This window comes from Rhinoraja longicauda, chromosome 18 (assembly GCF_053455715.1).
Source record: "Rhinoraja longicauda isolate Sanriku21f chromosome 18, sRhiLon1.1, whole genome shotgun sequence".
NCBI classification, from domain to species: Eukaryota; Metazoa; Chordata; class Chondrichthyes; order Rajiformes; family Arhynchobatidae; genus Rhinoraja; species Rhinoraja longicauda.
The window spans coordinates 8,745,382-8,757,849 of record NC_135970.1 but is presented as its reverse complement, the minus strand read 5'-3'; the positions used below and the strand labels follow the sequence as shown (position 1 = coordinate 8,757,849).

General features: G+C 43.2%; 1 protein-coding gene across 2 annotated transcripts in view; it reads right to left on the bottom strand.

Annotated features, from left to right (window-relative positions):
• Positions 1–859: 859 nt before the first annotated feature.
• Positions 860–12,468, bottom strand: part of pdhx (pyruvate dehydrogenase complex component X) — a 157,971-nt gene continuing 146,362 nt past the window's right edge. The window contains exons 10-12 of one of the 2 annotated variants that reach the window (XR_013548425.1): positions 5,995–6,059; positions 2,186–2,501; positions 860–2,005 (exon numbers count right to left, since the gene is read on the bottom strand). Coding sequence is in view for 1 of the 2 variants with exons in the window: in XM_078415062.1 (XP_078271188.1) it covers positions 2,237–2,501; positions 5,995–6,059 (330 nt within the window). In the remaining variant the exon portion in view is untranslated. Of the gene's footprint in view, positions 2,006–2,061; positions 2,502–5,994; positions 6,060–12,468 lie in introns of those variants that run through there. The other variant, XM_078415062.1, reaches the window with a different exon arrangement.

The following is a 12,468-nucleotide window of genomic DNA, read 5'->3' as shown; positions in this document are numbered from 1 at the left end:
CCCATGAGAGAAATGAGAGATGCACAAAAAAGCAAGAGATCAGAGGTTGGTATGTGCTAACTTTAACAGTGCACAAGGAGGTGGTGGAAACAGCACAGACTACTTCTTGTTGACAAGTCCCCGGCATCTTTACTTGCCCATGGTAAGGTTGGGCAAGGCAGCAAAATGGGTTTCAGTGAGGTGAATTAAATTTGAAATAATCACATTTGCATTCCAGGACGGTCCTAAAATAGCATATGGTCTTGGCAGAGGAGAGGAAACCAGTGGAGCTTGACCAGCCAGATCTGGCCATGGTCTTCTTTGGGCTGTAGCTTGTGTGGTACAAGACTCGTGGCTTTCATAGAGGACTTGCTGCGATCTCATGCTCAGAAATAAATAAAATTATATGTGGGGCAGGATGTAAACAGCCACTGTTTAATCTGCTCTATAACTACTCTGTTTATCACAGCCAGTCTCTGGTACCCAGGCTCCGAGGAAACAACGTCCCCTGTTCATATAAACGCATCTCTGATTGTTGAGAAGAGCCCTGGCAAACAGTCAGCATCCGTCCTCTCTGAATTACCCGCTGCTCACATAAAGCCTTGGAGTTGTGACAGGATGGAATGACGAATAGATGGAAAGAGAACTGAAAAGAATACGGGCCATCTTCCAAAAAGGATGTACAACTAACTAATCTGGCTGCCCTCCTGGAACTGTACAGCAGGTCAACATTGCACAGTGCACCCTGCACCACTTGTCAAATGCACAACACCGTGGGCCAGGTGAAGTCAAACAGCTTTACTGAATATGAACAAATGGTATCAGAAGGTAATAGTGCAATGTCATATAATGTGGAAATTCAATATACATTTACTTTGCGTACATACAACAATTTAACATAAGCCGCTGAAATACTATTCCTTGACTCGCTGTACTTTATATATTTTTTTCCCTGCTTACACTTATGTTTGGAAACGTGGTGTAATCTTGGCTTTAGTTTAGAACATTCCATCCTGCACTGACTCAACCTCAGAATAAATCTTTATTTTAAAAATATGCATACATAAATTTAGTCAGTTCCTGCTAGTGGTAGCTTTGGAATGATTGATATACTCTTGCACTTTCTAATCCAGAATTAATGAGTTAATAAAACAGCTACAGAAAGTCCAGTAGTAATGACTATAAATGACAGTTTCTGGAATATGATACTTCAGAGCAAGATCATTGATTTCCATAAACCTGAATATGAAGTTCCTTAATAGCAAAAACAGACGCATCATAATTCCATCTCTTTTATTTCTAGCATTACCATGGCAACAGAGTAATGTGATTCACTGCACCACCAATAATTTGTTCACAATGTTTGGAGCATGACTGATGAAGTCACCTTGTGGCTAGTCCCTGGGCACTATTTGCAGAGGATGGGGAACAGTTTTATTTCTTACTTCACCACGTGGCAGAGACGTTATGAGAAACAAACTGCAAAAGGAGCCGATAAAACCTTGTACAAACAAAACTGCCACTCTGTGACTCTCAGGATTTCATGCAGCTGAGCTCCTGGTGGAGATTTACTCTGCATTAGCAGGAAGTATTTAAAAAACGATGAACATACTGCCTATCCCATCACATCGCTGAAGAGAGTCTCACACTGTTTTGGATTGAAAAGTGGAGGGATTTCTTCTTGCAAAGTTTGTTAAACCTTTGGCATTCTCTCTCAAAAACGACATTTAGAACTGATCCCAATAAATTTCTGGATATTAAAGGAATCAAGGAAAATGAAGATAGGGCATGGAGGCAGAAGATCAATCTTATTATTGAATGGTAGGACAGGTTTGAAGGGCTGGATGTCCAATTGAAGCTCCTATTTCTTAGAACCCTATAATACCCACTTTCAATGCATCTGACCCCAGAATTCAAGGCATATTGCAGGGTTTGGCAGCCGAGAGCCAATATTTAGCTTTGTACTTCAAATATGTCTGAACTGATAAGTCTTCACCCTTTGCCTGTTGGCCTCGTGCATCTCCCCCTGAACAGAAGACAAATGTCAGTGTTAATAATGAAGAGACAAAAATGGCAATCCACTGAAATAAATAACAAGTGTAAGTTTTATTTGCCTTTGCATACATGTAACACCTAGGTAGATTTACATTCCCTGTAACATTGTAGAACTAACGATAAAATAAACTCTCTGTGCGTTCTGCTGTACCTCTCTGTTTCATGCCAAATCTTCGGGAAGGTGAAGTTTGCAAGAGGTGGGTTAGAACAAAGCCAGGCGGGTTGGGGTCTCCAGGTTGAGCCTGAAGTTCTCCAAAAATTGAGAAGCAAGTTCATCGTCTATGATTCGGCTGTCACTGGACAGAGTGACCATCATCATGTCCTTGCGGCAGAGGCTGTGGTTACCATCGTGGTCTTCGGAGACAGCCAGATCCTGGCGTATTCGCCCGATGGCCAGGATACCGGCCTGAGGCGGGTTAATCACCGCAATGAATTCGTCGATGCCGAACATTCCCAAATTGGAAATACTGGAAGGAAAACAGACAGTTTAATTTCTGCTTATTCACAAAATGCTGGAGTAACTCAGCAGGTCAGGCAGCATCTCAGGAGAGAAGGAATGGGCGACGTTTCGGGTCGAGACCCTTCCTCAGTCTGAAGAAGGGTCTCGACCCGAAACGCCGCCCATTCTTTCTCTCCTGAGATGTTGCCTGACATGCTGAGTTACTCCAGCATTTTGTGAATAAATCGATTTGTACCAGCATCTGCAGTTATTTTCTGCTGCACTTCTGACACCAAGCCATGCACTGTCTGTTACCACTCCTGTCCACAGCAGCAGCTTCTTGTTGGCCAATTCAGTTACCTGTCCATCTCATGGGAGTCACCTATCTGATGGCTCTGTTCCCTTGAAGTACTGCTGCCGAATAAGGGATAGAATATTGTGCTCATCCATGTCACCTCAGTGGCACGGTGGTAGCCTCTGTTGCATCCAGTAAATCCTCAAATATTTTTGCCTGGGCCATAACTAAATAAACAAAATTTAACATGTATGATGGCCCCTGAAGACACAACCCGCTTTTTTCTCACTTTTTTCCCCACTAATCCCAGCCTCATTTGTGAGGGAAGAAGGTATAGCCGTCAATGGAAAAGGCGATAAGATATTACCTATTATTTCCCGTGAGTCCTTTCCATCTACTTGGCCGAAAATTAAATGCATGCTTAGTTCCAATTGGACGTGTGGTTAGTAGAATATTACTTGATCTTTCATTAGATGATGTGTTTGTTTTAATTTCAAAGTCTCTAAAATTGCCAAGTTGATGTAACTAGTAGAGTGGATAAGGGAGAACCAGTGGATGTGTTATATCTGGACAAGGTCCCACATAAGAGATTAGTATGCAAACTTAAAGCACTCGGTATTGTGGGTTCAGTATTGATGTGGATAGAGAACTGGCTGGCAGACAGGAAGCAAAGAGTAGGAATAAACGGGTCCTTTTCAGAATGGCAGGTAGTGACTAGTGGAGTACCGCAAGGCTCAGTGCTGGGACCCCAGCTAATTACAATATATATGAATGATTTGGACGAGGGAATTGAATGCAACATCTCCAAGTTTGCGGATGACACGAAGCTGGGGGGCAGTGTTAGCTGTGAGGAGGATGCTAGGAGGCTGCAAGGTGACTTGGATAGGTTAGGTGAGTGGGCAAATGCATGGCAGATGCAGTATAATGTGGATAAATGTGAGGTTATCCACTTTGGTGGCAAGAACAGGAAAGCAGACTATTATCTGAATGGTGGCCGATTAGGAAAAGGGGTGATGCAACGAGACCTGGGTATCGTGGTGCACCAGTCATTGAAAGCAGGCATGCAGGTGCAGCAGGCAGTGAAGAAAGCGAATGGTATGTTGGCATTCATAGCGAGGGGATTTGAGTATAGGAGCAGGGAGGTTCTGCTGCAGTTGTACAGAGCATTGGTGAGACCACACCTGGAGTATTGCGTACAGTTTTGGTCTCCTAATCTGAGGAAAGACATTCTTGCCATAGAGGGAGTACAGAGAAGGTTCACCAGATTGATTCCTGGGATGGCAGGACTTTCATATGAAGAAAGACTGGGTAGTCTCGGCTTGTACTCGCTGGAATTTAGAAGATTCAGGGGGGATCTTATAGAAACTTACAAAATTCTTAAGGGGTTGGACAGGCTAGATGCAGGAAGATTGTTCCCGATGTTGGGGAAGTCCAGAACAAGGGGTCACAGTTTAAGGATAAGGGGGAAGTCTTTTAGGACCGAGATGAGAAAGTTTTTTTTCACACAGAGAGTGGTGAATCTGTGGAATTCTCTGCCACAGAGGGTAGTTGAGGCCAGTTCATTGGCTAAAGGGATCAGGGGGTATGGAGAGAAGGCAGGTACGGGATACTGAGTTGGAAGATCAGCCATGATCATATTGAATGGCGGTGCAGGCTCGAAGGGCCGAATGGCCTACTCCTGCACCTATTTTCTATGTTTCTATGTTTCTATGTTATGCAAAACTCCATCAGCAATATTAGATATTAATTTGGGTTTAATTTTTCCAAAAGAGAATTGCGTTCTAATTTAATTTAACCTCTTAATGGTCTGCCAAAATTTTTCCAATAATAGTCATAATGTTTTAGTATTCAACATGGTGCTCAAAAGGCAGAAATGTGAAAGTAGCTAAGATTGTGCAGAAATGTAGATAGGTCGTGCTAGACAGTAAAGAAAGCTGTCAAAGTGTACAGCTACAAAAATGGGCAGGGAAATGAGTTTGAGTCATTGATAGAGTCATAGAGCGTGGAAATAGGCCCCCATCAGTCCAACTTGCCCATACCAACCAACATGCCTCATTCTCACTAGTCCCATCTGCCTGCATTTGGCCCATATCCCTGCTGAGTTACTCCAGCATTTTGTGAATAAATGCATTCTTAAAGATGGTAATTGTCCTCCTTAACCAGCCACCGTGCTAATTCCACGCAGGTAGGTGCATTGACGGCGACTAGATGTCCAGAGAGACCAGTGTACTTTCTAAATTCCAGCAAAACGCCTGGTGCTGGAGGAACTCTATGAGTCAGACAGCTTCTATGGAGGGAATGGACAGGCAACATTTCGGGTCGGACCCTTCTTCAAACTAGGAGGGTCTCAAGTCTGAAGAAAGGTGTCAAGCCGAAAAGTCCCTTATCCATTCCACCACAGATGCTGCCTGACCCACTGAGTTCCTCCGCCACTTTGTGTTTATCTCAAGATTCCAACATGATTGGGTAGGTGACCACTATATAACATTTTCAAATGTGATGCAGCAGGGAAAATGCCAGTGTTTCAGTGCAGTGGATTATATCACTTTTATCTAATTTGTGGCTGTACATTCTGTATGCAGTGAGAAAGCACTCTCTCCATTGGGGTCTCATCTGTTTACAGTAGAGAAGTGATGTTTGAGCTATGATTCACTTTTGGTATTATATATAGTCAATATCTAGAATAGGTTAATATCTCTGTACTACCTTATGTACTTAGAAGTGTCAAGCGTCAAATGTATGTTAGCAAAATACCCCAGTGCTTGGGTTTAAAGGACTAACAGTTACAAATTTGCTTCTGTAAATAGTCAGTACGGGTTAAAACATGCACTACATTTTATACTGCTTCTGTAGCCCACATACACTTGGATATTTGTGTTACTTTCAAAAGAGCAATGGCTGCAGCATTTCTGTACTAACACAAGGACAGCTGGCATCAGGATTTGCAAGGCACCTTTGCTGGTGGATTACCAAACACTAATCACCCAGACAACTTGCAGTACATACAAAGTATGCGTCATTCTGGTAGCGTTACAAACCTGCAGAATGGCTCAAAACTTAGTGTGAGCGTAGCCAATAAAGGAACAAGAACAAAAGTGAAAGAGCAGGATTGCAGAATTAAAGGACTTGCCCTGACTTCACACACTGCATGACTCCCATTACTTTATAATCCCACAACCACAACAAAGAATGATGGAAATAAAATTCAGAATCACTGTATTTTTACCTGAATGAGCCTCCCTGATATTCCTCGGGGAGCAATTTTCCTGCTTTTGCTTTCTTTGCAAGAACCTGGAATGAAATTATAAACACAGCTGTCAGTTGACTTCCTGGTACTTCTAAAGTACAGTATGTGCTGCAGCAAGAATTCCACAGCAACCAAAGAGCAAAATGTTCCTCCATGTAACATCAGGATCTTCACAAACTTCTTGTGAAGACCATTTACTCATGCAACTAACAAACTGAAAGCAGTCATGTAGTAACGCGCAAAGGAAAAAAAAAACAAGGATAGTTTCCATCTCTAAATGTCAGAAAACAGAATTGAAAATAAACTCAATAAGTGATGTTGGTGAAAAATATATCCGCTGTTTAGCTGTCGAAGATGCAGACTGAACTGGACATTGACCATCATGGTTTTCATTTTTCTTAGTCATCCTGACTAATGATCGTAGCATAAGAGCAGAGAGGTTGGACAAAAAGAGGTCTCCTTCCTTCCACAAGCAGTTAAGGTCATGATCAATTTATTCTGGGTCTAGCCTACCGCTTTCACATAATCCCCTATATGCCAAGGGTTCAAAAACATTGATTATACTCCATCCTTCTCTCTGTGGGTTAGAATTCTGAAGGCTCTAGAACCTTGTCGAGAAGCTCTGCATCTCCAACCTGAATGTAACCCCATATTATGAAACTTTGCTCTCAGTTGTCAATTCACCTCATAAATAGAAACATTCCCTCAGTCCCTACCCTATTTATCCCCCCAGGGGCCCCAATCTACTCCATTTGCTGTCTCACTCACGCAGACAAGGTGGCCCTGTTCTCGGCTTCCATGCCATGTCCTTCCACCATTCCATTTCAGCTCTCCAAAATATGAACTATTTCTTCCTTCCTGGGAACCACTACCTCTTCCGCCATCTCATGTTTCAGCCATCTTACGGACCTGGCATGACCTCATTCACCTCTTTTCTTTCTAAGACAACTGATTAGGTAGATTGTATTTACTGTTCTCTCTCAGCAAAGTAGTTAAATCTACATGTGTGATTCCTGTCCCTTGTAAAAATGGAAATACACGAGTAGATTAAATTATTTTGCAGAATGTCCTTTTCTTTCTGTGCTGTGTTCTGGGATTCACCACAGACTCCTCCTGGTGTTACAGGCTCTTCAAAGGTATCAGCCCATATCTGGAGACCTGTGCCACTGCCAACTCTCCAGCTTCGCTCACACTGTGAATAGAGGGTTCTCTGTATCACGTATCTTACTTGTAATTCCCATGGTCACACCAAGCTGCCTAATCTTTCTTTGACGTTTTCCACTGCAATGTGGGTGGTGACTATTGTTTACCATTCACAAATTTTTACCATCTACTCTCTAACTTTCAAAAGGCATATCGTTGGGCTCCAACAGCTGGAGTTGTACTTATGGTTCTATTGCACAAGCCTTGCCTCCTCCTCCCAAATGTTAAAGCTGTTTTTGAAGAAGCACTTAAGCTTATTAAAGACTCTGAGGTCTCAATTAATAAGGGAAATGCTGATGGCTGCTCTGTAATATACTGCAGACATACATAATTTAAACAGCTGGTACAGCTCCTTTATCACAATACCAGTTGACCTTTAGATGCTGTTTTATTAATTTGCAGAGGAAAGGTGCTTTAATCTCCCTCAAATACAATTTTTATTCCCTCTTCTACTACCCACAACCAATGAATACTGGCCATTGCCTTCATCAAGTCTTCAATTTCAAAATTAAAGAAATTCTTGGCAGCAATTTCCAACTGAAACAGTGCTACTGAGATGGCTTACACTAGCGAGGCCGGGGAGGGGGGGGGGCATGTGAGCAGAGTAGTGGCTCAGAGGCTGTGATGGGAAGGTAGAGATTAGGACCAGTAAGAATCAAAGGAAGGACGGGAATAGCGGGGTGAAGGAATATGGTGATGCTGATGGACTGAGGTGTCTTCATTTCAATGCCAGGAGTATTGTGGGGAAAACAGATGAACCGAACCTGGATCGGTGCTTGGGATTATGATGCTGTGGCCATTGTAGAAACGTGGCTGCAAGAGGGACATGACTGGCTGCTGAACATTCCCGGGTTAGGATTCTTCAGACGTGATCGAGAAGGCAAAAGAAGCACACATAGAGGACAGGTCAGGCAGCATCTCAGGAGAGAAGGAATGGGAGAAGCATCTCCTCAGATGCTGCCTGACCTGCTGAGTTACTCCAGTATTTTGTGAAATAAATACCTTCGATTTGTACCAGCATCTGCAGTTATTTTCTTACTCATAAAGGACATATTGGAAGGTTTGTCTGCTGAGGCAATATGGGTAGACCTTATCAATACGAAAGGTGCAAGCACTCTAATGGGATTATACTGTAGGCCCTCTGTTAGCAAGTGGGAGATAGAGGAACAGATATGTAGACAGATTACCGAAAGTTACTTCTGCAACAGGATCGTCTCAGTGGGTGACTTTAACTTGCCCAACATGACTGGGACTTGCTCAGTGCCAAAGGCAAAGGAGGGGCAGAATTTGTGAGGTGTATCCGAGGGATTCTTTAAACAGTATGTGGATTGTCAAAGAAGAGAACATACTGGAACTTGTGTTGGGAAATGAGCCTGGCCAGGTGACTAGTGTTACAGTGAAAGAGCATTTTGTGGATAGTGATCACAACTCCATACATTTTAAGATTGTTTGGAATAAGGAGAAGGCTGGGAAGGTACTAAATTTGAGTAAGGCAGATTACAACTGCTCTCAGCATACCCTCCCAAGCTCCTGCGGAACTTTATTACACAGGGGGCAGTTGTTATTGGCTCAATCCACACCTGACATGTAATTTAAAGGCTAAGTACAACTTGATCAAAGTTCAGAACCAGCATCCAGTCAAGGTATACCGCGGGACATAGATCAGCTACAGAAATGAACAGAGAAATGGCAGATGGAGCTTAATCTGAGCAAGTGTGAGGTGTTGCACTTTGGGAGGTTGAATATGAGGGGAAAATATACATTTAATGCATGACCCTTAACACCAACGATGTTAAGGGGGATTTTGGGGTCAAAATGCATAACTCCCTGGGAGAAAGCATGTGGTATGCCGGCCAGCATAGGTCGGGGTATTGAGTATAAGTGTCAGGAAGTCATGATGCAGCTAAGTAGAACTCCAGTTAGGCCATATCTGAAGTATTGTGTGCAGCTCTGATCGCCCCATTACAGGAAGTATGTGACTACTTTGTAAAGGGTGCCCAGGAGGTTTACCAGAATGATACTTGGATTAGAGGGTGTTAGCTCCAGGGAGAGGTTGGATAGGGTTGGATCGTTTTGGAGTTTAGAGATACGGCATAGAACCAGGCCCTTCAGCCTACCGAGTCTGCGCTGACCAATGTTCAACCAAACACTAATTCTATCCTACATACTAGGGACAATTAGAAATCCTACATAGCAGGGACAATTAGCATCCTTAGAAAACGCAGGCGGTTACAGGGAGAATGTACAAACTCCTTAAAAACAGCACCCTTAGTCAGGATCGAACCCGTGTCTCTGGCGTTATGAGGTAGCAACTCTACCGCTGTGTTACCATGCCGCCCTTTTCTCTGAAACGTTAGAGGCCGCGGGGAGACCTGATTAATGTATATCAAATTATGAGAGGCATAGACAGGGTTGACAGTTGGTACCTTTTTCCTAGGATGGAATAATCAAATACTAGAGGGCATAACTTTAAGATGGGAGGGTAAAGTTTAAAGAAGATGTGTGGGGTATGTTTTTTTTTACACAGAGGGTGATGCGTGCCTGGTGATGGTTGAGGTAGAAATTAGATTTTCGGAAAGATATATAGATAGGTAGGGAATGGAGGGATATGGATTATGTGCAAGCAGTTAAGAGTTAATCTTGCCATCATGTTCAGTACAGACGGTGGGTTGAACAGCCTGTTTTTGGGCTGTACTATTCTATGTTCCATGCAGCAATATGCCTGCTACAAACTAGGAATGAAACAATTCACACGCTGGGTTTAGAGCTACTAGATTACCTATCGGCACATTAAATCCCCATTCTTTCGTCATTTGCTCAGTATGTCTTGTTATGGCACAGTGTGGGCCCACTGATGTCAGTTACTGTGCCTAAACACTTACTCTTTCAAATGGATGAATTAAGAATCATTAACTGAATTAATACCCCCAGGGTTAAGGAGTTGAGTGCAGTGCCAATTTTTTGTACATGAAAGCTCGATAATCCAACAGATGATTATCTGGAAGCTCTAATGGTTTGATATCTGACTCACCTAGTACTGCTTGCTATGTCTCATTTTCCACACTCTCACCACTCAGTAGTGCCCCATTTTCCACCTTCTGGAGCATTAAATAAAAAATAAGATCCATTGCTTTGGAACATTAGAATGCTGGAAAAACTCAGTGGGTCAAGCAGCATCTGGGGAGGCAGACGATGGATGTAAATGTGACGGTTTGAGAGCCATCCAGTCCCAGCATCTGCAACATCTGCAGCATCTTTTGTCTTCAGTCGAGCTGCTTTGCCCTGTTGAGACGTGTTGGAACTGCACGCATCCAGGCAGGTGGAGACTATTTCATCAGGTTCCTGACGAGCATTGCACATGATGGATTATCATTTGGAGAGCCACCTGTTGCAGGATACCAAGCCTTTGATCTGCTCTCATAGCATCAGTGGCTGGTCCACTTGAGCTCCTGCTCAGTGGTAGTTCCTGGGATGTGGGGGATTTAGTGACAATAATGCCGAGGATAGGTGGCTGTGTGCAACTAGGTGGCTAGTCAAAGTGTTACTTGATACTTATCAGCCCAAGCCTGATGCTGTTTAGGTCTTGCTTATGCAGCCATAGGCTACTCTATTTGCTTAAGCACTGCGAATAGAATTGAACATTGTGCCAAACTCAATGAATATCCTCACTTCTGACCCTTTTGGTGGAAGGTAGGTCATTGATAAGCAGCTGAAGATGGTTGGGTTTACCATCATAATGTGCTGAAGAATGCTCTAGGCTGGGCTGACTGACATCCACCAGACACAACCATTCCCTTTGTGCAAGACATGACTCCAAAAGAAACATGTTCCCCTTGAAGCCCATTCAATTTGTTTTTACCAGATATCCCTAATGCCATTTGGTCAAATGCTGTTTCATTTCAAAGACAGTCATTCTCCCCTCACCCTCTGGAAATCAAATCATTATTGTAGAAGACTGTTGTTACTTGGTCCTTAAGATAAGACTCAATGAGTATGTCAGGCTGCTACCTAACCAGTAAATGGGGCAACTCTTCCAATTTGGACATCAAGCCCCAGATGGTTGGCTTTAGCTTTAGAGATACAGCATGGAAACAGGTTCTTCAGCCCACTGAGTCTGCTCCAACCAACAATCTTTCTGCCCAAGTACGCTTGTGCCATCCTGCACACCAGGGACAATTTACAGAGGCTAATTAACCTACAAGCCTGCACTTCTTTAGAATGTGTGAGGAAATCAGAACAGGCAGAGAAATGCACGCAGTCACAGGGAGAATATACAAACTCCGTACAGACAGCGCCCATAGTTAGGATCAAACCCAGGTCTCTAGCGCTGTAAGGCAGTAACTCTACCACTCCGCCACTGCGCTTCCTTTGTGAGGTTGACTTTGTAAGGACTGGGAATTACATTGCCGTGTTGAAGTTTGGTGCCTGGGTTAATGTTGGGTGGCCCGTTCATATTTTGTCTCTGAGCGTAGTAGTAATGGTATGATTGAGTGGCTTACTGTGTCACTTCCCCGGGTACTTAAAGAGTTAACCTCAAGGGGTGGTCTGGCATCACATGCAGGTCAGCTAGTAAGGTTAGCCACCAAGGGACTTCCCCACCAAGGGACACACAGATACTGATTGGTTGCAACAGCAAACTTTTAGATTTCATGGTCAACAAAGACAAAACTAGTTCTTGTTGTTCTTCCAAGTTCCAGAATATTAATTTGAGTTTAAATTGTACAGCTGCTTTGGTGGGGTCTGAACTAGGATTTTACATCAGGCTGCAATGTATTGGGTTCTCTGTAGAACCCTAATAAATGGCTTTTCATTCCCTGTTGGAGAGTTCTCACACAACTACTGCACAGACCAAGCAGAATGTAACACACAGCATTTCTTGCATTTAAAAATAAAACAAACATCTACACTCAGGTGACAAGAACCTTGCCACGTCAAATGATCTAGCACATTACACCTTTATCTTTCCGTAAGTCAAAGGAACAAAAATGCAGATGATGAAAATCTGAACTGAAAACTTTGGAAATGCACAGCATTGTCAGACAACATCAGTCTAGGGATCTTTATCATTCACCTGAACCTACAGAAAATTACTTCACACCCTGGCTTATCATCTCTCCTGATTGCCGGCTGTGGTAATGCAGCAATTCATCAGCTAAAACAACCAAGCAAAGAAAGCATGATGAACTCATTCAAGCCACCGCTTGCTTGCGGGCAGATTTCGTGAATCTTGAGTCTAATGTATTGCACCAA